Source organism: Bipolaris maydis (assembly GCF_028858645.1).
Source record: "Bipolaris maydis strain C4 unplaced genomic scaffold PSV08scaffold_18, whole genome shotgun sequence".
Taxonomy (NCBI): domain Eukaryota; kingdom Fungi; phylum Ascomycota; class Dothideomycetes; order Pleosporales; family Pleosporaceae; genus Bipolaris; species Bipolaris maydis.
The window spans coordinates 566,817-586,669 of record NW_027093874.1 but is presented as its reverse complement, the minus strand read 5'-3'; the positions used below and the strand labels follow the sequence as shown (position 1 = coordinate 586,669).

General features: G+C 51.6%; 5 protein-coding genes across 5 annotated transcripts; 3 read left to right on the top strand and 2 right to left on the bottom strand.

Annotated features, from left to right (window-relative positions):
- Positions 1 to 293: 293 nt before the first annotated feature.
- PSV08DRAFT_212205 (SNF2 family N-terminal domain-containing protein) lies at positions 294 to 2,933 on the top strand (the record flags this gene model as incomplete). The annotated part of the gene is made up of 1 exon (XM_014220499.2): positions 294 to 2,933. The coding sequence occupies one exon, from the start codon at positions 294 to 296 to the stop codon at positions 2,916 to 2,918; it is 2,625 nt and encodes an 874-aa protein (XP_014075974.1). The 3' UTR covers positions 2,919 to 2,933.
- A 1,684-nt stretch (positions 2,934 to 4,617) lies between these two features.
- PSV08DRAFT_357219 (uncharacterized protein) lies at positions 4,618 to 4,936 on the bottom strand (the record flags this gene model as incomplete). The annotated part of the gene is made up of 2 exons (XM_066092935.1): positions 4,618 to 4,862; positions 4,918 to 4,936. 2 exons carry the CDS (start codon positions 4,934 to 4,936, stop codon positions 4,618 to 4,620), a joined length of 264 nt encoding a protein of 87 aa, XP_065947976.1.
- Positions 4,937 to 6,948: 2,012 nt separating this feature from the next.
- Positions 6,949 to 8,762, top strand: PSV08DRAFT_366706 (uncharacterized protein). The gene is made up of 4 exons (XM_014220497.1): positions 6,949 to 7,386; positions 7,460 to 8,056; positions 8,127 to 8,224; positions 8,291 to 8,762. The coding sequence occupies exons 1-4, from the start codon at positions 7,066 to 7,068 to the stop codon at positions 8,568 to 8,570; spliced, it is 1,296 nt and encodes a 431-aa protein (XP_014075972.1). The 5' UTR covers positions 6,949 to 7,065; the 3' UTR covers positions 8,571 to 8,762.
- Positions 8,763 to 8,995: 233 nt separating this feature from the next.
- PSV08DRAFT_366705 (phosphoribosyltransferase-like protein) lies at positions 8,996 to 11,209 on the bottom strand (the record flags this gene model as incomplete). Its single annotated transcript, XM_014220496.2, has 5 exons — positions 8,996 to 9,942; positions 9,988 to 10,712; positions 10,760 to 10,833; positions 10,879 to 10,930; positions 10,993 to 11,209. The coding sequence occupies 5 exons, from the start codon at positions 11,207 to 11,209 to the stop codon at positions 9,298 to 9,300; spliced, it is 1,713 nt and encodes a 570-aa protein (XP_014075971.2). The 3' UTR covers positions 8,996 to 9,297.
- Positions 11,210 to 16,624: 5,415 nt separating this feature from the next.
- On the top strand, positions 16,625 to 19,668 carry PSV08DRAFT_383093 (uncharacterized protein). Its single transcript, XM_014220492.2, has 3 exons — positions 16,625 to 17,604; positions 17,678 to 18,291; positions 18,338 to 19,668. Exons 1-3 carry the CDS (start codon positions 16,683 to 16,685, stop codon positions 19,499 to 19,501), a joined length of 2,700 nt encoding a protein of 899 aa, XP_014075967.1. The 5' UTR covers positions 16,625 to 16,682; the 3' UTR covers positions 19,502 to 19,668.
- Positions 19,669 to 19,853: the final 185 nt, after the last annotated feature.

Here is a 19,853-nt window from a genome sequence, read left to right as displayed (position 1 = left end):
CGCGTTGGAAATATCGTCATCGATTTCTCGCCTAGCGCGTCTTCCTTTGTCGCGACCCCCATAGACATCTACCCCATTCAAAAGGTTGTCGCCACTTGTCCCTAATACGAGTTTTGGAGATTATTGCGTTGTGATACTTCTCTTGTATTTATTTTCTGGCCTGTTGCACAATCTCATCACTCCCTGCCATGAGCGCGATATCTAAATCCCCTTCTACGCCTGCGTCATCGCCGCCACCTGCCACCATGGAGAAGGAAAACGTGCTACAATCGATGCAAGAGGAAGAAGAGCGCATGAGGATACAGCGCGAGAAAGAAGACGCGAAACGTGACGCGCAATTAGAGAAAGAGAGAAAGGCGGACATTAAGAGTGGCAAGGAGGTATTGGATAAAAAGTTCCAGCAATTGGAGTTTCTCATGAACAAATCGAAGTTGTATGCTTCAGTCATGCTTCAGCAAATGCAAAAGCAGGAGGAAGAGGAAGAAGCGCAAGACAAGAAGACCAAAGGCGAGACCTCGGCACGCGAAAGGAACGCGGAGAAGACGGCAGCTGAATCGCAGAGACGAGCCACACGCAGAAGCACAGCAAACGAAACGGCGGCAGCGAATACAGAAGAGCCAGATACGGTACCGAAGAAGGGGCGCGGGAGACCCAAAAAACAAGATACTAAAGGTCGAGGGGGGCCAAAGAGGCAGCAATCAGACATATCCAGTTACTTCACGAAAGAAGAGCTGAAGAAGAAAGCAGATATTGCAGAGGCAACAGAAGATGACAAAGACAATGTCAAGACAGGCGATATCGGAATGACGAACCTGAAGTCTGCAAGACAGCCCAAACTTGTCACCGGTGGTACAATGCGGTCATACCAGCTGGAGGGGCTCGAGTGGATGGTGTCGTTATACAATAACGGTATCAATGGTATTTTGGCTGACGAGATGGGTTTGGGCAAGACTATACAGACTATTTCCATGCTGGCTCATCTTTGGGAGAACAAGTCGTATGGTCCTTTTCTTATTGCCGCGCCACTCAGTACTACCAGCAATTGGGTTGCAGAATTTGAGAAATGGACACCAAGCATGCCGGTCATGCTTTACCACGGCGATAAGAAAGAGCGTGAGAGACTGCGCAGAACTAGATTACGGAATCCCGGCACAGCTGACTTTCCCATCATGGTTACAAGCTATGAAATTTGCATGAACGACCGCAAATATCTTACAAACTTCGGCTGGCAGTTTATCATCATTGACGAGGGGCATCGCATCAAGAATCTTGACTGCAGACTGATTCGTGAGCTGCAACAATTTCAATCCGCAAATCGTCTGCTTATCACAGGTACACCGTTACAGAACAACTTGACAGAGCTGTGGTCGCTGCTTCATTTCCTTCTACCTACAGTGTTCGACAAACTCTCTACATTTGAGAGCTGGTTTGACTTTTCCGGGCTCAAGGACAAGGCCAGTTTTGAACAGTTGTTATCAGAAGAACGTCAACAATATCTGGTCAAGTCACTGCATGCAGTGTTGAAGCCTTTCCTGTTGCGTCGTGTCAAGACGGATGTCGAAAGCTTGATGCCCAAGAAGCGTGAGTACGTCTTATATGCGCCATTGACCTCGATGCAACGTGAGCTATACCAAGCCATCCTTGATGGTACCAGCCGGTCTTATCTCGAGGACAAAGCAGTGGAGAGACTAAGTATTGGTCTCAGTAGTCGAGCGGGGACACCATTGAGTATTCGCAGTAACAATGGTAGTAATAAGCGCAAAGCTCTGAGCGACTTGTGTACTCCCAACAAGAGTGCAAAGACTTCCCGCGCTGGGACGCCTTCATCTGTCGCATCGACTCGAAGTCGAGGTCGCCCAAAGAAGAACTACGAGGAGGTCAGTGACCAAAAGTACTTCGCAGACTTGGACAAGCCAGAGTCAGAAGATGAGAACGATGAAGATCTTAGTTCAGATGCCGAGGATGAGAAGATACGCGCAGCAACATTCGAAATTGCGAAACGTCAACTCATGCAGAAGAAGCTTGGTAATCCCATCATGCAGCTTCGGTTATGTTGCAATTCGCCGTACAACTTCTTCAATCCATTCATCAAAGTCGACACGGACGGGGCTGAGACTTTTGCATCAGAGACAGAACCGGATGAGACGCTCGTATCAACTTCGGGCAAGATGCTCCTACTGGACTCGATTCTTCCCGAGCTTATAGCCCGTGGTCACAAAGTTCTTATCTTCTCTCAGTTTACAACTACCCTAGACCTCCTTGGCTACTATTTGAATCTCCGCTCCTGGAACTATTCTCGCATAGATGGTTCCGTAGCACAGACAGACCGGCAGGATCAAATCCTAGCATTCAACAAAACATCATCTGCTACAAAAGAAGCAACAAACATCTTCATCTTGTCCACACGTGCAGGTGGCCAAGGTATCAATCTAGCAGCAGCGGATACAGTCATACTTTTTGACAGCGATTGGAACCCGCAACAGGATCTCCAGGCCATGGATCGTGCACATCGTATTGGCCAAACACGTAACGTTATTGTTTACCGATTTGCGACGCGCAATACCGTAGAGCAAAAACTCCTTGAGTCTGCTGAAGCGAAACGTCGTCTGGAAAAGCTCGTCATCCGCAAGGGTGGTGTGCGAAATGATCGAGGTGGAACAAAAAACTTAGAGAAGGAGCAGGAACTTGAAGAGCTTCAGAAGCTTTTAAGGAGAAGTGATGGAGAAAAGTACGATATCAATGAGGCGAGTCATGGCGCAAAATTATTGAGCAAAGAAGAGCTGGAGATCTTGTTGGATAGGAGCGATGAGGCATATGAACGAGCTGAGAAGGGATTGGATGTTGGTGGAGACGGCGCTGTTTTCCAGGCTGTGGGGAAGAGGGAAGAAGGTGCGCTCATGGAGGGATTGCGGGCTTAATGGATTGACATTGATGGATGAGCTTTGGGAAACGATTTGCGTCATTAAATGATGCTATACTTTGCAGCATATACCTTGGTTATCAGTTAACTTAGCAGTTACATCATTCTCCACCGTACCGCGACTATAGTTGCTACCCTGTTTTTCGCCGTAGCGGCGGCGATATTGCCGCTATAAAAATCAACGCGTTTCTAGATATTGGTTTACTGCTATTTGACCACGCGTGTCTTGTCAAAGATGACAAAAGCTACTGGGAAACGTATAATAACGACCACAATGTCCTTTCTCCATGCGGTGATCTATTATTCAACACTGACCATCGATGACCCAAATTAAGACGTCCACACTGACTTGAAAAAGCACGTAAGTCACAGAGACGATGCATGCACAGCTCATGGAAACTCTGCGACCAAATGCTTTGTTTCGGGATAGCAGATTGGGGGATGAGCTACATTTTTTCAGAATTCACAATGGAAGCGACAGGGTCGCGCTATATCGATCGAGAGTAATAATAAGAAATCTCTCAAATGTAAGTCTATCAAAGCTTTGTTCATGCAAAATCTTACAGATACGAGTGTATGAAGCTTGTTTGTTCTCAAAATTAGTTTCAGCAAGAACTTCTCGAGAAGATTTATGTAAATGACAGTGGCTTCTATTATCAGTGCTGAGATGTCTTAGCTCCATGACCCAACGTCGTTATACATAGTATGAGGGAATCTACGCATGCTAGTTTCCCATTTCATCTGTCTATCAGTCAGTGGTTAACAAGACCTAAAGGCCTAATTTAGTTTTTCGAACACACCCAGCTGATGACGACGTGGTCATGGGCAATAAGAACCTAGACACTCTATCATAAAATATATATTTGAGGCAGATAAAACCGATTTCTGACATGTTGAGGATAAGCTCTGAACACCTGAGAGTTTTTCATCTAGGATTCGTAGGGTTTCTGCGAGGCGATATCACGGTACGTGATACGCAGGGCAACCTGAGCCCATTCCCATGAGAATGCATTTCGGATTGGAATTTGTAGATTTGACCACCATAAATCTACCTGTATGTAGAGCAGTGGAGCTTCTTTTGGCTGATCATGCCCGCCTGTGGTAGCACAGGAGGATCTGTCGGTAATGCTATCACGATGAGATCAAATATACCAGCACCAATGAACAGCCTAGCCTTGGAAGAAGTCACTCTGAGATATGGTTCTTTAGTAGGTATTGATTCGCAGGAATGAATATGCCTATGGATCTAAGCGAGACTACTATATCACAAGAAACTATGTTCACCGCCTGTTCATAGTCCACGAAGATCTGTGTTCAGACGAGGACTGAAATAGAATTTCGAATTGTTTATTTATGGCCTGAAAGTTGTAAAGACCCAAACCTTTGGATTTACTATGTATCTCTTTCCATGCAAAGTTCAGACTGCCACCTTGACCACTACACATATCGTCACACGCTTCCGCTGAGTTAGTAATTCTGCCCGTGTGGGAGCTTTGCAGCAGCAATAAATGTTTATAATAACAGCAGCACCGCACCTACTTTACTCGAGTTTCAGGCAAAATAGCTAAGGTTTTTAAGTATGTTATCAATATCAAGGCAGAGCCCATTACAAGAAACCCAAGGCTACGGCAATACGACTTTGCTCCACCATCACTCATCATATGTACCATGCTATACATTAACGGGTCTTCTCGCCACTACGCTGTCGCTCTATTAAGATTTAAGCGCTTCTCAAGACTAGAAAGGAAGACTCCCAAGAGGTAGCCGTTGGGATTGACAAGGCTATTGGGCACAACAGCAAGTGTGGAAGGGGCAAGATGAGTATGAGCCAATATCTGGTGAGCAATGACAAACATCTGGCCGGAGATGATAGTGGTTTCATCCTGGTCAACGTCATCCTCACAAAGCTGAAGCTGCTTGAAATGATCACCAGTCCACAGGCCTAGATCGGGACTAGCCAAAAGACAAGAAACATACAGAATGAAGCATGGTCTTACCTTTAATTCTAATGTGCATAGCAAGAGAAACTCAATCCCACACCGAATTCTAGGGTTGAGTTGATTGACTGTGATGGACTAAAGCTATCAAATTGGCCCCCAACATGCTTCGTATCTCTTAGGTTCAACACGGTCCAATTTCAGCTGAGCTTTAGGAATATTACCGATCAAGGACAAAGTTTGGGCTAATCGCAGAACAAAATCACACAGCCACATCACTCAATCATGTGTAGCCAGCACATGGTCTGCGCTTAGTTATTAGAGAATGTAACGTAATAGATTGTGCGCAACCACTTGCAAACCGTATTGTTCAAGAATCTCCATGCAAGGAAATCTTGATTGAGTCTCCATCGGCTTGCCCTTGTTCAGATTTGGTATACTGTCGGTACGGTATCAGCCCGTCATGATGTTAATGTCATCACAACCCCCAGAAACCGAGCCGTATTCTGCGGGGTGTATACGAATGCACGCACAGAGGGCCATGGATGAGGTCAATCTTGTCTTCAATCGGTAGTCAGCACCCTCCTCCTTTTCCGTAAATCGAGATGTCTTCACCAAGTGCGAGATTACTGTGTAGTCTTTGCCGATTCTGACCGGCGCAACTGCTCGGCGCCTTCTCAAGCCACATTCACTATGCAATCCTACCTCTCCCTCAGCCATCGCCAATGGTGCGAATGCCACCTACGCAATGCGGGTTCCAAAGCAGAAAAAAATCTACCCCTGTCTCATGACTGATACACCCCAGAAGCGGCAAGCAAAATGATTAAATCAAGATGCGATCAGCACAACCAAACCAAGATGGCTTGTCAGCGCGGGAACCCCCCAAACCCTCTAAACCATTTATAGCCAACACCAAATCGTGCATACAAACCTATTTTGACAAATAGCGCCACCACTATCGGAAGCAAACCCTTGCATTCCCCGCGACCAAACTTCAGATGTAGTCTAAAACAGGACAAAAGGGGTCGTAATGCAGATCTCCACGGGAGTACGCATACATGCGTCCGATCCATATTAGCAAGCAAGCATAAACGGTCCGACGCCCACAATTGGACCAAACCAGATCTCGTAGCACCTCCGTTCTGTTGGTCACTGGGCTCGTCCGCGTAAACCCAATCGCAAAAGCCAGAACGCTAGATCGCGAACCATGCGTGAGACTAATCCAATAGGAGAATTTCGCACCCAAGATATTACTTGAAGGATTTCTGATCGGTGTTTGGAATTATTTAATAGTTTCTTAGGCGTACATTTAAGGCACTGAGCTGAATTAAGAGGTAGAATGATGCTGAATGTAGGAGAAAAAAAATAATTTAATTTGAGAACTTAAAAAAGCTGCAAGTCCCTTTGAGAATGATTGACGATGTTGAAGTACGTCACGCCGAATGGAGTATGCAAAGCTGGGCTGCTTTCGATCTCCCAACCACACCCATACGGGGCACTAGCAATGCTCCGCTCCGTTAACCCCAGACACATCCTCATGACCTGCAAAAAGAAGAAAGCGGCACAAACGACTGGGGGTGGTATCAGATACTGACTGCATACACTACACTACACAATGTACTTTTACATGGGGCGGGACCCAACTTGCATAGATACCTTACCCTTTCCACTCCCCAAGTACACAAATCTCACCATCCAATTACATGCCTCGGAAATAAAGTAAAAGAGAACCATTAAGCAAACCCACCCCCCTTATGTCGCCACCGGTCCTAGCACCGAATCCAAACATCACCGTATTACATACTCAAAGCTAGCACTAAACTATTACCGCCCAACCCAGCTAATGCTCTACGTAACTTCCCCCTAGCTCCCTTCCTCCCCCCCCCCCCCCCCCCCCCCCAGGCTTGGTCTTGGATGAGATGCGTGGAAATCTATTTGATGGATGAATTGGGAGGGGGGCGGGACCGGGGCGATATTAAAGTGAGATCGGCTGAAAGTCTACGGTAGTAGCGGGAAACGCTGCGCAGTTTTCCAAAGCGAGATAACACACAAAGGAAAGATGACAAGCAACGGGGTAGCCAGTCAGACGGGACAGACGGGTTATATAGAGGTTGAGTGATGGAGACGCCGTCATGTTTGTGACACCCTCTCCACTTGTTCGTTTCTTGCATTGTTTGATATTTTGTTTGTGTGAGAAAATTTTCTATCATGTATTTTCTGAACGTGAAAACGGTGCTCCTTGGTGTTGCGACTGCGTCGTTGACAGCGGCATGGCCAACTGCCATACTGGATGCTGCAAGCCACGATCCGCAAGTGCTCAAGCGCGCAGAGGAAGAAGTAGCAAAGGCGATGCAAGCAAGACAGAGCAACAGTGCGAGTGCCGCTACATCTCTATTCGAGCCCGTCCCCATCTTCGACGCAAAAGCACAGTACATCGACGTCAGCGCGGGGAGCGGCCATGAATACGTTCCCCCAGGCCCTGGCGATCTTCGGGGCCCATGTCCCGGGCTGAATGCTCTTGCAAACCACGTACGTCTTCTCCAGAAAACCAAAAAAAAATTCAAGATTACATGCTTAAACTCTGCTCGTTTGGCGCAAACAGAACTTCCTACCGCACAATGGCTACGCGACGGTAACGCAATACGTCGAAGCGACGACAAAAGTCGTCGGCATGGGCCCGACGCTCGCGCTGCTCCTCTCCGCCGTCGGCGGCGCCCTCAACGGCGACATCCTCAGCTGGTCCATGGGCGGCAAGCCCTCGCTCGGCCAGGCGGGCCTCACCGGCATCCTGGCTAATGGGCTCACGGGCTCGCACAACAAGTACGAGACGGACGGGTCGCCCACGCGCGGGGATCTGTACCAGACGGGCAACAACTTCCAGACGGTGCCTGCGCAGTTCCAGCAGCTGGTCGATGCGTCGCCCGGCGGCTTCGTCACGCTCGAGACCCTGACTGCGTTTCGCAGCGCCAGAGTGGATGCGCAGCGCAAGTCCAATCCGTATTATTTCAGTGGGCCGTTTGCGGGCCTCCTGGTGCAGCCGGCGGCGTATACGTTCATCTTTCGCTTCATGGCGAATCACTCGGCGGAGAATCCAGAGGGCATACTGCCGTATGATGTGCTGCAGTCGTGGTTTGGGATTCAGGGTACAAGCGGCAAGTATACTGCTGTGCAGGGTGGGGAGCGGATCCCGAATAATTGGGTGAGTTTTGTTCGTTCGTGTGGCTATAGTGTGTATGTGCTAATGGGGGGGGGGGTGTTTCCTTTGCTAGTACCGTCGTGCGATTGCATATCCATATGACACGCCCTACTTTCTTGCTGATACCTTGAATGCTGCGACTTTGTACCCAAAGTTTCTTGAGGTTGGCGGGTACGTTGGTCCCTTGCTCCGTCTCTTACAACATCAAGCGACTTCGTTTACACTGACTCGTTCTAGAAACACCGGTCAACCCGACTCTTTCGTTGGTGTCGACGTATCAAGCCTGACCAGCGGTATTTTCAGTTCTGGCAATCTCCTCAAGGGAAACAACCTGGCTTGCTTCGTCTACCAAATTTCCGCAGTGGCAAAGCCTGATATTCTGCTTGGCGCGCTCACTACACTTCTCGACGTTGTAAACAATGCAGTTGCTGCTTTGAGCTGTCCGCAGTTGAAGAATTTTGACCAGAGCGTACTTAAACAGTTCCCTGGCTACAACAGACAGAGTGTGTATGGATAGACTGAAATTCCTTGGACTTGGATTCACGAGATGGTTATCACGCGGGAAGAGTGGTGACCTTACACATGTAAAGAAAAAACAATGTAGTCAAAAATATAAAGAAACTCTAATATCAAATGATCCAAACGGACAGTTCTTCATACCACAGCATCGTTATACTACTCAAGACGCACATAAAATGCATGCACAGGCACTAGTTCAAAAAATGTAACGAGACCGTCTCAGGCCCAACCCTCATAAAAGAGCCAGGCACAAATAAAGACATATGCCGATATTCCTCTTCCAACGTTCCGTTAAGAGTGCGCCGTATCAAGTCACGGGACTCCTGCAGGCTCAAGGCCTGCATCGTTGGTGTGTAGTGCATCACGATTTCAGTCAATCACTGTTTTGAGACTCAGGCCCGAGACAAGAAGACCAGGGTTAACAAGGCAGAGAGGGTCGACGTAGAATGCTGACATGGTGCAAGTATCGTCAGTACCGAGCCTTCGACATCTGCAACTTACTGCGGCTAGTTCATGACCTCGTATGAATACCTTGTTTCATTCGTGGCTTACGCCCACATAGATAGGCTCATTGGTGCTGCCACCACCTACCGTTGTCTCATTTTTTTCACAACGCCATATTCGTACTTTCTACAAAACAGTAGTAAAGTGGTACCCATACGCCTTGCTAACAACAAACCAAAGCTCGAACTCTCCCACATTCTCTCATCATCATGGTAGTTCGTCTAGTCGTAGTGCATAAAGAGCTGGCTCATACTCTCTCCGTGGTGGTTTCGCCTGATTGCTTCTGCTAGAAGGTTATCAACTTTGATGATGTCTAGCTTGTCTTGACTGGCCTGAGCGAGCTTGTGTTCGGGAATTGGGAACGCATTAGTGATGACAATCTTGTCAATGACATCACAGTTGCTCATCTCCTCAAGACAATCGCCACCAAAGATGCCATGCGTGGCAAAGCAATACACCTTGGTCGCGCCACCGCGCTTGACAACAGTCTCAGCGGCCGCAATCCATGATGCAGACTTGTCCATCATGTCGTCGACAATAAAGACGGGACGATCTTTGACATTGCCGACAAGAGTCACCATGGTCTCGAGTTCGGGATTCTTAAGGTCTTCTTCCTCATCTTCAGATGAGGCAGCAGCATCATAGGTTCCCCCAAGAGCGTGCGAATGCTCGGTCTCTCTGTTACGACTAGACGAGGCATTCGAAACGAACGAGGACATCATGTGATTGGGTATGTCATCATCGCCTTCCGACGGGGGACGATTGCGCCAGGTACTATGCGAGGTTGCGGACATGGATGGCGAAGGATGAGTGTCATCAACAATGTGGCCTTGGACTAGACGTCCATGAATGACGTTTCGTGCACGCTGTGATGGTTAGAAAGATGGCACAAGTCTTTGGTATGGACAAACCTCATCAGTGTACTCCTCCTCCTCGGCGCCACTCTCATCTGCATCCTGCTCCTCGGGCGCTTCCTGTTCTTGGTTCTCTGCATCAGTTCGAATGGGCTCTAGTGGGACTTCGGGTTCGATGATAGAGCCCGCACGCATCGACTTGGACAGTGGATGGCTTCCTGCTGACTCTGAGCCAGCATGAACTCGCCGTACAAGTGGATTTGTGGGGGTGCGTCTGAGGCTCGATTTGCCCGGTTCCGCTTTTGGATCGATTGTGATGTTGCTGATCGGTGTCACATCGGCATCCGTATCCAGCGCAGTTCGCACCAAACCTGGCGTCTCGTACGCACCATCCAATCGAAGTTGCTCAAACATGGCGCTTTCGTTCCAGTGCACCGCTGTGCCTGCCCTACGCCTGTCGGTCGTCACAATGCCGAAACTGAGTTTCAGCGCGTCAGCTAGCGATGTGACACGCTTCGTGCCACCCGGGTTCTTGCTAACAACCACAGCCTCCCTCCAATTGGGCACGTTGACGCGAATCCAGCGCGCGATGAGGGGTTCGGCGACGAGGTTGTCAACGGGGCACTTGAAGAAGCCCTGCATCTGCGAAGCGTGCAGGTCAATTGTCATGACATGGCTGACGCCGGCAATGTGCAAGAGGTTTGCGACCATGCGCGCAGTGATGGCACCACGGTGCTGCTTCTTCTTGGACTGACGCGAGTAGGGAAAGTAAGGCATGACGGCTGCGGCTGTTAGTAGCTGGCATTGAGCTCACCGAGGCGCGCGGTACCTGTGACTGACTTGGCCGAGCCACCTTTGCAGGCCGAGATCATAATCAGCAGCTCCATCACCGAGTCGTTGATTCTGACCCATTAGCCATATGGCGCACGACGGGGCTGGGCTACGCACTTCTCGCTCCCACTCTGGACGATGAAGACATCTTTGTTGCGGATCGAAGTATCTGCACGAGTTAGCGCGTGTTTGTAGGGCGAGAGGGCGAGGGCGAGGGCGAGGTGAGCGTACGAATGGTGACGGAAGTCTCTCCATTTTTGAATTTGCCCAGGGTTGCAGAGCCAGGCTTCATGCCCAGGCGGTCGCAAATGCCCTCAACAAGCCTGGGGTGCGAGGTGCCGCCAAAGACGATAGCGCCCCTCATGGTGGGCGGTCCTAGGAGAGTGACGTTCTCGTAGTGGGCAAATTGTGGTGAAGGCCGCTGAGGCCTGGCAAAATTGCTCGACATTCTAGTAGCTAAGCTGTCGGCAGGTCGGGGGTTGGGCCTGCCCCACTATCCGCTCGATACGGCAAACGACTAGTCGGCAACCCGTGGCAGCCCGCACCTGACTCGCAATCACCAAAAGCGACGTGGTAGGGATTCCGGTGCGAAGCACAGCTCCAAGGGCAATCTTGACATGCAAGCAATCGACAAAATGCACACGGCGAGCTGGCGGGGCTGTTGCTCCTTCTTTATGCACAGGGCTGCACTACCCAAACGTCTTACAAGCAGCTGTTGCGCTGGCACGCGATCACAGAGTCGCTTCGTCTGGCCAGTCAGGGTCCTTAGGTAGACCACGATGCGCCTCTGTACCTGCAGAGCTTCTCGAGTCCCCGCCTTTCACAATGCCATGCAGCCCGTCTGGTCTGCCTTTTTATATCCATTGCTTGACTCGGCAATCGCAGCCACGCGCAGACTTGCTCGGTTACACAGGCTCACCGCTTGCTTCTGTACTTCCTCGATGGACGTGATGGTGAAGGTTGCCCAAGCTACATACATGGCGGTCCACAGCGAAAGCCACCCTATTGGTGGCTCTGATCTGATGGAGTCATAGCCGTCGAGCTTCGAGGCCGGTTGCAGTATCAACGCACCACGGACACGGGATTTGACGTTGTTCTGTCATACTAGCTGACCTGTTTGAGGTCAGGTGGCCCAAAGCAGCCAGTGGCTGGGACAGACATTGAGAGTTGTCTTGGAAGAGGGAAGCACAAATACATGTTGGCGTGGGTCCGTCAATGTGCTTTGCACATCGCTCGAGGCCCTGTAGGCGTCGACAACGACTCGGCAGCGAGGTGGCGGTGGCATAGCAGGCAGGTAGCTTGACAGCCAAACCGGCAATACGATCAGCTCCATGCCAAAAGAATTGTCAAGCTACTTGGGTGGTGTGCAGTGATGTGGGAGGGAGGATAGGCTCCCTGGTGCAACCATGGAGTGTGCTCAAAAGAGAAGCAATGATGCTCCACAGGGCCGGTGGATTGATGATGGACATGGTCGGCCTCTGTCTTGCTGGCTGAACGGTGTGATGGTGTTGACGAGGCTGTGCAAGAAACAGCCCGATTGGCTGCCGGGGCTGCAAAAGGAGCGGACACTAGTAGAGGCCATTTGGTCCCGAACACCAGGTCTAGCGGCACGGTCTGGCTGTGCGTGGAGCTATGGTGAAGTGACAGAAAACGGCGTGCACGACAGCAACGCTCGGGGATACGAGGGGCCGGCAAAAGTTCGGCTTTCCAGCGAAGGTAGTTTTCCAAGAGCCTGGTCCGGGGCCGATAGATAGGATGAGAGCGGATGGGACGTAGTACACTGGGCGGTGATGTTTGCGCGCCAACTGCGTTGCAACCGCCGAGCATGGAGACGAGTTGCGATGGAGCTAGCCCAAAGACAAATGGCCATGGGGTTGCACGATCTGGCATCGTGGCACCGGGCGTCAGGGTGAGGGCAAGATCAAGATGGACGACCATGGGCGGGATCGCAGCAGCGCACGCACATGGACGCGTTGGCCAACAGTGCCATGGTGGAGCTGGACAGGGCCAGCTGCAGGCGGCCGATGAATCGGAGATGGTCCGAGGCTGGCTGGCTGGCTGGCAGGATGGTTGGGTTGCTTTTGGGCGTCCGGGCGCGGTGGGAGAGTTTGTTGTGGACAGCAGGATGCACCAGGTGTTTACGGGCCTGGTGGGTGGTGGAGAGGAAACGGGCCGGGGGGGAGGGACGCCCATGCATAGCGACGGTTTCGGCAATCGTGTCTGGGCCGCCCGGCAGCCCATGCGGCTCCTACGCAGCGCATGTGGCCAGCCGGGATGGCCAGTGGGCGCACGCCAGCAGCCAGCGAAAAAGGAAACGCACCAGGAGCCAATGCCGCGCCCAGCCTAGCATCGACTGCAATTGGCATTCGGTCGCGCACGCCGTGGCTGCATACATGCTGAGCCTGTCCAAACGTCTGCTTGTGGACGAGGGCGCATATGCCATCATCACAACGCGGCCGCCGGGCACGGTTGGCCGTGACACACTGGCTGCAGCAGCGCTGCCCTCGATCCCTCGCCGAACTATGCCATTGCGCCCTGGCCTGGCCTGGCCTGCCCTGCTCTGCTCTGCCATGGCCTGCCCTGCCATGCACTCTCGGGCCTGCTGCGGCCTCTACACGGCATGCTCGTCGCGGATGCGGCTGCGGGACAGGCAGCCTGTCGTGGTGGACAGAGCCATCCTGGGAGATCAGAACACGAGCGAGGCGGGCGAGGCACAGAGACGGAGAGCGAGAGCGAGCCAAGTAGGCAGAGCGGCCGGCTCAGCTCGACGTCGTAGTCGTAGTCGTAGTCGTAGTCGCAGTCGTAGTCGCAGTCGCAGTCGCAGTCGTCGTCGTCGTTGTCGTCGTAGTAGGCGGCTGGCCCACTCCCTCGTGGCACCATCAAGACCATCTTTTGCTTCATCGGTCCGGCACCCATCCGCCTTTGGATCTCGACACTCGACCAAGGCACCACGGCCAGGCGGCTGCACGGCTGCGCGCTGCTGCTCGTTGTACACACCCACACCCACTTGCACCTGGCGTGAATGGCCGTCGAATGGCTTGCAATGTAGCCAAAGTTTATTCTCCGCTTCTCCCCTCCAAGCCTCTGACTGAAGGGAGCAAGTATAAGACGGCCCAAGATCCGCGTCGTTAGCGTCTGCAGTCTGGCAACAAGCAAAGCCCTAGAGTCGTTCCTTCTCTAGCAATCATCCAAACACTGCAACTGCCTCTTCTGCTTCTCCTGCCTCTTTGGTCTCCGCTCGCCCCTGCCTCTCCTTCTTCCTCCTCCTCCACCTCCACATCCTCCTCCACATTGACGTTTGTTTTGTCAGCCACGATCAAGCCGGCCCTAAACACCCTCGCTCTCAACCCTCCCCCTACCCTCCCCTACCTCAACTTCGTTTCCTCCTTGGCCCCTGCGGTCCTGCCGCCACTATTCACGTCAGTACTCGCTCAACCTCAATTGCTATATCTACTCTAGCCATCCCCCGCCCCATCTCACCCACCACCTCCCTCACTCGCATACACTCACTCACCCGGCCTCTCAAAACTCTCACTCACACATACCCACAGTCGTTCCCGCTCAATTGCCATCGTTTGCCCACCCGTCTTCTCCCCGTCTTTGCAATGGCCCGTCCAAGCTGCTCCCACAGCTTCAAATTGATCAAGTCCGACACCACGCTCGTCGTATGGACCTGCAACTTGTGCCACAGCGGGCCCTTTACCTCCATCTACGAATGTGACCAGTGCAAGCTCAAGACGTGCCAGCCCTGTGCCTCCAAAGCATGAGCGAGTAAGTGCCTCATTCCTCCCACACGCACCCTAGTCGCCCCTCCATGCACCACAAATGGCATCTTGCATCACCACACATGCGAGCTGTGCCAAGTGTCGGTCAAAAAAATCCACTCTGGCTGACGCTGACTCGCTGCCGTGTAGATGGAATGCATGGATCGCCAACTACGATCCAGCCCACCCGAGATCCCGGTAACCAGATATGTACCTAGACGCACGCGACACGGCCCAATACCCTTCCTTCTCTCCGCTTGGCAACATGCCCACTCCCATTCCTGGACCATCATACCACCTGGATTTCCTATCACGCCTTCCTTCTCCTCGCATCCATCACGTGGCCTTCTTCTTCTCCATCTCTTAGCATGGCGTTTTGGGCGGCCCCCTCCATCGAATCGTTTGATGCAAAAAAAGCAATCACTTTGCTACGACAATGGCACGTTTTTTTCCCGCTCGGAACAGGCTTCCGCGCTTGCTTTACAAAAAGGAACGGGGGGGTACCCGCTTCTGGCCGTTTCAGATCGGACCAGGCTCCTGTCTGGCAAATGCCGCCTTCCCCTATTCTACCATTCCTACATGGTCTCTTTCTTCGATCACATTACGGTCGTCGAGCCCACGTGGCCCCCAGTTTTTTCTCTTGTGTTTTGACCCTACAACGACTGGTGCAAACCATTACGCCTTAATGCTTTTTACAATTTCCTTTCTACTCATCATCGGGTACCACTACATAGGGGGGGAGGGGTTTGTTTTTGATTACTATACACAATTGTCGACTTGAGCTATCTGTACATTTAGACGCCCTTGGGTGGAGATTCTGTTTCACATACCCACGAGGGCGCACGTCTTGGCAGCTGTAATAGACAATAATCCAACACACTGATTTCATCTCAACGACTCGCCTCCCGGTTGATTTCTGTAGCCGCTGCATCGCTAAGGATGGTGACTTACCTCGTGCAAGAACTAGCTCGCTCAGGTTTCAGGACTAGGGTGTGCACGCAGGTACATGGCTTGCACGAGCTGAGACGCGCATCCTCGAGGCGAGGCGAGGCAGTTGAGCTTCGATTTTTCTTCTCTAAAGGGTTCGGGGCATAACTGGCTCCCAAGACAAATCTGCAAGTCCGAATGAGGCAGAAATTGCGAGCCGCCGCTCTCGCCTGTCTCAGCTAAACTGCTGCACTTGCACCACAACGGACCGTGAGGAACACTTGTTCAGTCGCTGCCGGCGTGTCTCTGAGTGCGGTTTTGACATAGTCACGACTACTACTACTATGTTATGTTGGTCTTGCGATTTCACAAAGAACAATTCATCCGACATGACTAGAGCACACAAGCATGTTTTTTTTCATGCTTGCATCGAGAAACTACAAGGATCAGGTTCACCTTGCGTGTGTGTGTGTGTGTGTGTGTGTGTGTGTGTGTACGACATGCACGCAACAGGTAACCGTTTCCAGCTTCAAAAATGAAGAGGCCTCCGCCAAAAGCGCGATCCTGAGGCGGATAACCGGCAGAGAAGGTCATTGGTCAGAGCTGTGGCTGTCCAAGGATGGCGTACACAATAAACAGATGGCTACTACCCCTCTCGCCTACAGCCCTTAACCCACCCGCTTTCCAGCGCAAGGTCTCGGGCCCGCTACTACATACGACTTATGTGCATCCGAACGGCAACATCAGCCGGCACGAAGAACCTTTCCGCATTCCACTTTTCACACGACTGTAGTCACTAACATTGCGTCGCCCGTATTCAAACGGCGGCTCTTTTAGAAATTTCTTCCTCTTATCTGCTCATGTTTTCTGGTCGTCCATCATCCTCTACTATGCTGCTGCCTTGCGCTATAAGCGCTAAAAACTCCAGCCATCGTAAGTATGCAAGCAGAGCTCCACAGCAGGTACTCTTTCAATAGGCTTCCACCAAATCTCTGTTCGCCAGACATAGCACCATGCACCATTCGCCTGCATTGGGGCCACTCAGACAGTGTGTTCCAACCGCACAAAGCGTCAGCAGCCATGCGCCAAGTATGGGACTTTTGGCCCCCAACTTCATTCCACATATATCTGTTGTCCCCAAACCAGCCTTGCATCCTTTTCGTCCCATTCTCTAATTGTTTTGTTTCGATTTGCAATTAAACCAGCTGTTATACAGAGCAAAGGGCAAGCATGGGCTCGGATAGCGGCGATGAAACGCAAACCGGCATACCTCAGGCAGCCATCGACGAGTTCTGGGATAGCCTCATCACGAAGAAACCAGCCAAAGTCACCAAGATATTCCCACAAAGTCTGTATGCCAATCTGCTCCCTCGTCGGCATCCAATCGGAAAAGTCACGGGCAAAAATGCGGCCGAATCGTACCAGGCCGCTGCAGCAGAGTGTTGTGCTCGCGTCAAACGCATCGTGAAAGAATGTATCCGAACGAATGAGAAATTCACGGACCCAGACTTCGATATCGGTAATCTGTCTGATCAGAATTGCCTCGAAGGACTCATGTACTGGTATAATGAAAAGACTGAAAAGTCACCTGCAGTCAGCGCATCGCAGCTAGGCAGAGCCCTCTCTACCCTTGTTCAAAGCGGCGTCTTCATGGGGGACGGTGCGGCATTCGACTTCAACACTACTGCCAAGATATTGACCCAGAGATCAAACCGGAGCTCAGACGGTCCAAAATCGGTGCATCGTATTGATTGGATTTTTGACAAGCCTGAATTTGTCATTGATGGCTTCTCCAGCTCCGACCTTAAACAGGGCTCGAGCGGCGACTGCTGGTTCATTGCTGCTGCCTCGACAATCTGCGCCAACCCTTCGTTGATGAAGAAGGTCTGTGTTGCTAGAGACGAAGAGTGTGGTGTCTATGGCTTTGTTTTCTATAGAGACGGCGAGTGGGTCTGGACCGTCGTTGACGACAACCTCTACCTCAACAACGCTGACTTTGATACCGAGTGGGGTGATCGATACGATCCGACCAATGCGCGAGAGATAAAATACAAAAAGAACTATCAAACTGGATCCGAGGCACTCTATTTTGCCTCTTGCGCTGACGAAAACGAAACTTGGCTTCCGCTTTTGGAGAAAGCATACGCTAAAAGTAAGAACTTCTCTACACGATTGGGCTTTACGCATTTTCGCACGTATCTGTTGCACAGCTGATAGAAGAACAGTACACGGCGATTACGATGCCATTGCCGGTGGATGGAGCGGTGAAGCCGTCGAAGACTTGACTGGCGGTGTTACAACCAAGATCCTGACGAATCGTGTCTTGAGAAAAGAGAAGCTTTGGGAAGAACTACTCAAAGTTGGCAAAGATTTCTTGTTTTCAGCCTCATCACCCAGTTCAAGCTCATATGGCGACGACTCGGATGCGCTGAAGGGTCTTGCCCTCAGCCATGCCTATTCCGTCTTGAAGGCTGTGGACGAAGAAGACGAAAATGGCAAAAAGTACCGATTGGTATTGATACGCAACCCCTGGGGCAGAAGGCAGAATGCAAGTATAGGCGAATGGACGGGACCGTGGAGCGACGGCTCGAGAGAGTGGACACCGTACTGGCTCGAGAAGCTAGGCCACAAGTTTGGAGATGACGGACTCTTCTGGATGTCCTACGAGGATTTGCTCAAGCGATTTGATCTACTTGACCGCACTCGCCTATTCGACGAACAATGGACTGTCGTGCAGCGGTGGACAAGTGTTTCGGTGGCATGGGTCACTGGCTATCTGAACATGAAGTTTTCAGTTGAAATTAAGAAAGCTGGCCCGACCGTTTTCGTACTCTGCCAGGTAAGTGTCGCCTCTTATCCCGCTCTTGAGGTACTAATGATAGTAGTTGGACGAGCGCTATTTCAAGGGGTTAGAGGGCAAGTATAGCTTTGACCTGCATTTCATCTTGCAAGAAAAGAATGCTGCAGTTGGCGACCATCTGGTCCGCGCTCGTGGCCCTTGGTTTGGTAACCGCAGCATTTCTGCTGAGGTCGACCTTGAACCCGGTGTGTACGAAGTTGTGCCCAAAATTGTTGCCACGCGAGACCCAGACGAACCTGAAGTCCTGGATGTCGTGAAGAAGCTGGCCGAGCGCAACCCACAGAAGCTCCGACAAATTGGACTGAACTACGACATTGCAAATGCAAAGGGCGTATTCGAGCTTTCTGAAGAGGAGAAGAAGAAGAAAGAACAGGAGAAGAAGGAGGCAGCAGAAAAGAAGGCAAAGGAAAAAGAGGCTGAAGAGAAGGAAAAGGAGGAATTCGAAGCCTGGAAGAAGGAGCAGAAAGCCGACTATGAGGCTTGGAAGAAGAGGAAGGAGGAGAAGACCAAGGAGGAAACAAAGGAGCAAGCTCCCGAATCCAAAGAAGATGTCAAAGACAGCAAGATTCAGACGGAACAGGGTGATGTCCCGAAAGATCCCGCTGCCGATTCGGAGCACAAAAAGGACGGCACACCTCCTTCCGCTCCCGAAGGAAACAACACCGATGAGACGGCAGGTCTGCCATCCAAAACCACAGACTCGGAACCGAAACCTCCCACCGCCGACACTCCCACTACCGCCCCCGAGAGCACCGCCAAAGACGCTAACGAACCCACACCTCCATCCGACACCCCCAGCAACTCCACCTTGTCAGACCCACCAGCCACCTCTGACGCCTCCACATCAGCATCTGCGTCACAACCTTCCCCAGCACCAGAGCAGCACCTCCCGCCACCACCAGCGCCAGCACCACACACCTCATCCCCGCGCCCCCCAGTCTACCACGAAGACGCCCCAGTCTACGGCCCCGCCCCAGTCTACGGCGACAGCCCCATCCCCCCTCCTCCCCCGCCCCCTCTCCCCAAATCAGACAACGAACTCAAGCCCTGGAACGCCGTCTGCGTCCTCGGCCTCCGAGTCTACAGTCTAGATGCTGAAGTAACTATAAAGCTCGTTAAGCCGCAGAGCGTCGAGGAGGCGTCCATTCTCGATGTCGATGGCGGCACCCAGGCTGGGGCTACCATGTGAAAGTGTGTGTGTGGGCGAAGAGGAGGGAGGATGGGGCGGGTTACCAGGCATCAAGCAGCAAGCAGCAGCAGCGAAAGAGCTAGTTTAGAATCTAGCCCCGATCCATGGGAGCCGCAGTGAGATCCGAGAGCGAGAGCAAGGATTTGCAACCGGTGGGACGGTAAGGGTAAAAAAGGAACAAGATACTCGTTTTCTTTTTTTTCCTTTGTTTTCCTTTCTAATCTGTTAAGTGGATGGGGCGGGGGGGGAAGGAGAAGATATGAGGGGCGAGGGCTTGAGCAAGTTTTTTTTCTTTCTTTCATTCTTTGGTTGTTCTTTTTGCTTGCTTTGCGAGAGGGCTTTTTGGTGGACA

Coding starts and splice junctions, on each gene's coding strand:
- PSV08DRAFT_366706 (XM_014220497.1), top strand. CDS start 7,066: ATGTATTTTCTGAACGTGAAAACGGTGCTCCTTGGTGTTGCGACTGCG. Junction 7,387..7,459: donor TGAATGCTCTTGCAAACCAC/GTACGTCTTCTC, acceptor TGGCGCAAACAG/AACTTCCTACCGCACAATGG. Junction 8,225..8,290: donor AAGTTTCTTGAGGTTGGCGG/GTACGTTGGTCC, acceptor GACTCGTTCTAG/AAACACCGGTCAACCCGACT.
- PSV08DRAFT_383093 (XM_014220492.2), top strand. CDS start 16,683: ATGGGCTCGGATAGCGGCGATGAAACGCAAACCGGCATACCTCAGGCA. Junction 17,605..17,677: donor GGAGAAAGCATACGCTAAAA/GTAAGAACTTCT, acceptor ATAGAAGAACAG/TACACGGCGATTACGATGCC. Junction 18,292..18,337: donor CCGTTTTCGTACTCTGCCAG/GTAAGTGTCGCC, acceptor TAATGATAGTAG/TTGGACGAGCGCTATTTCAA.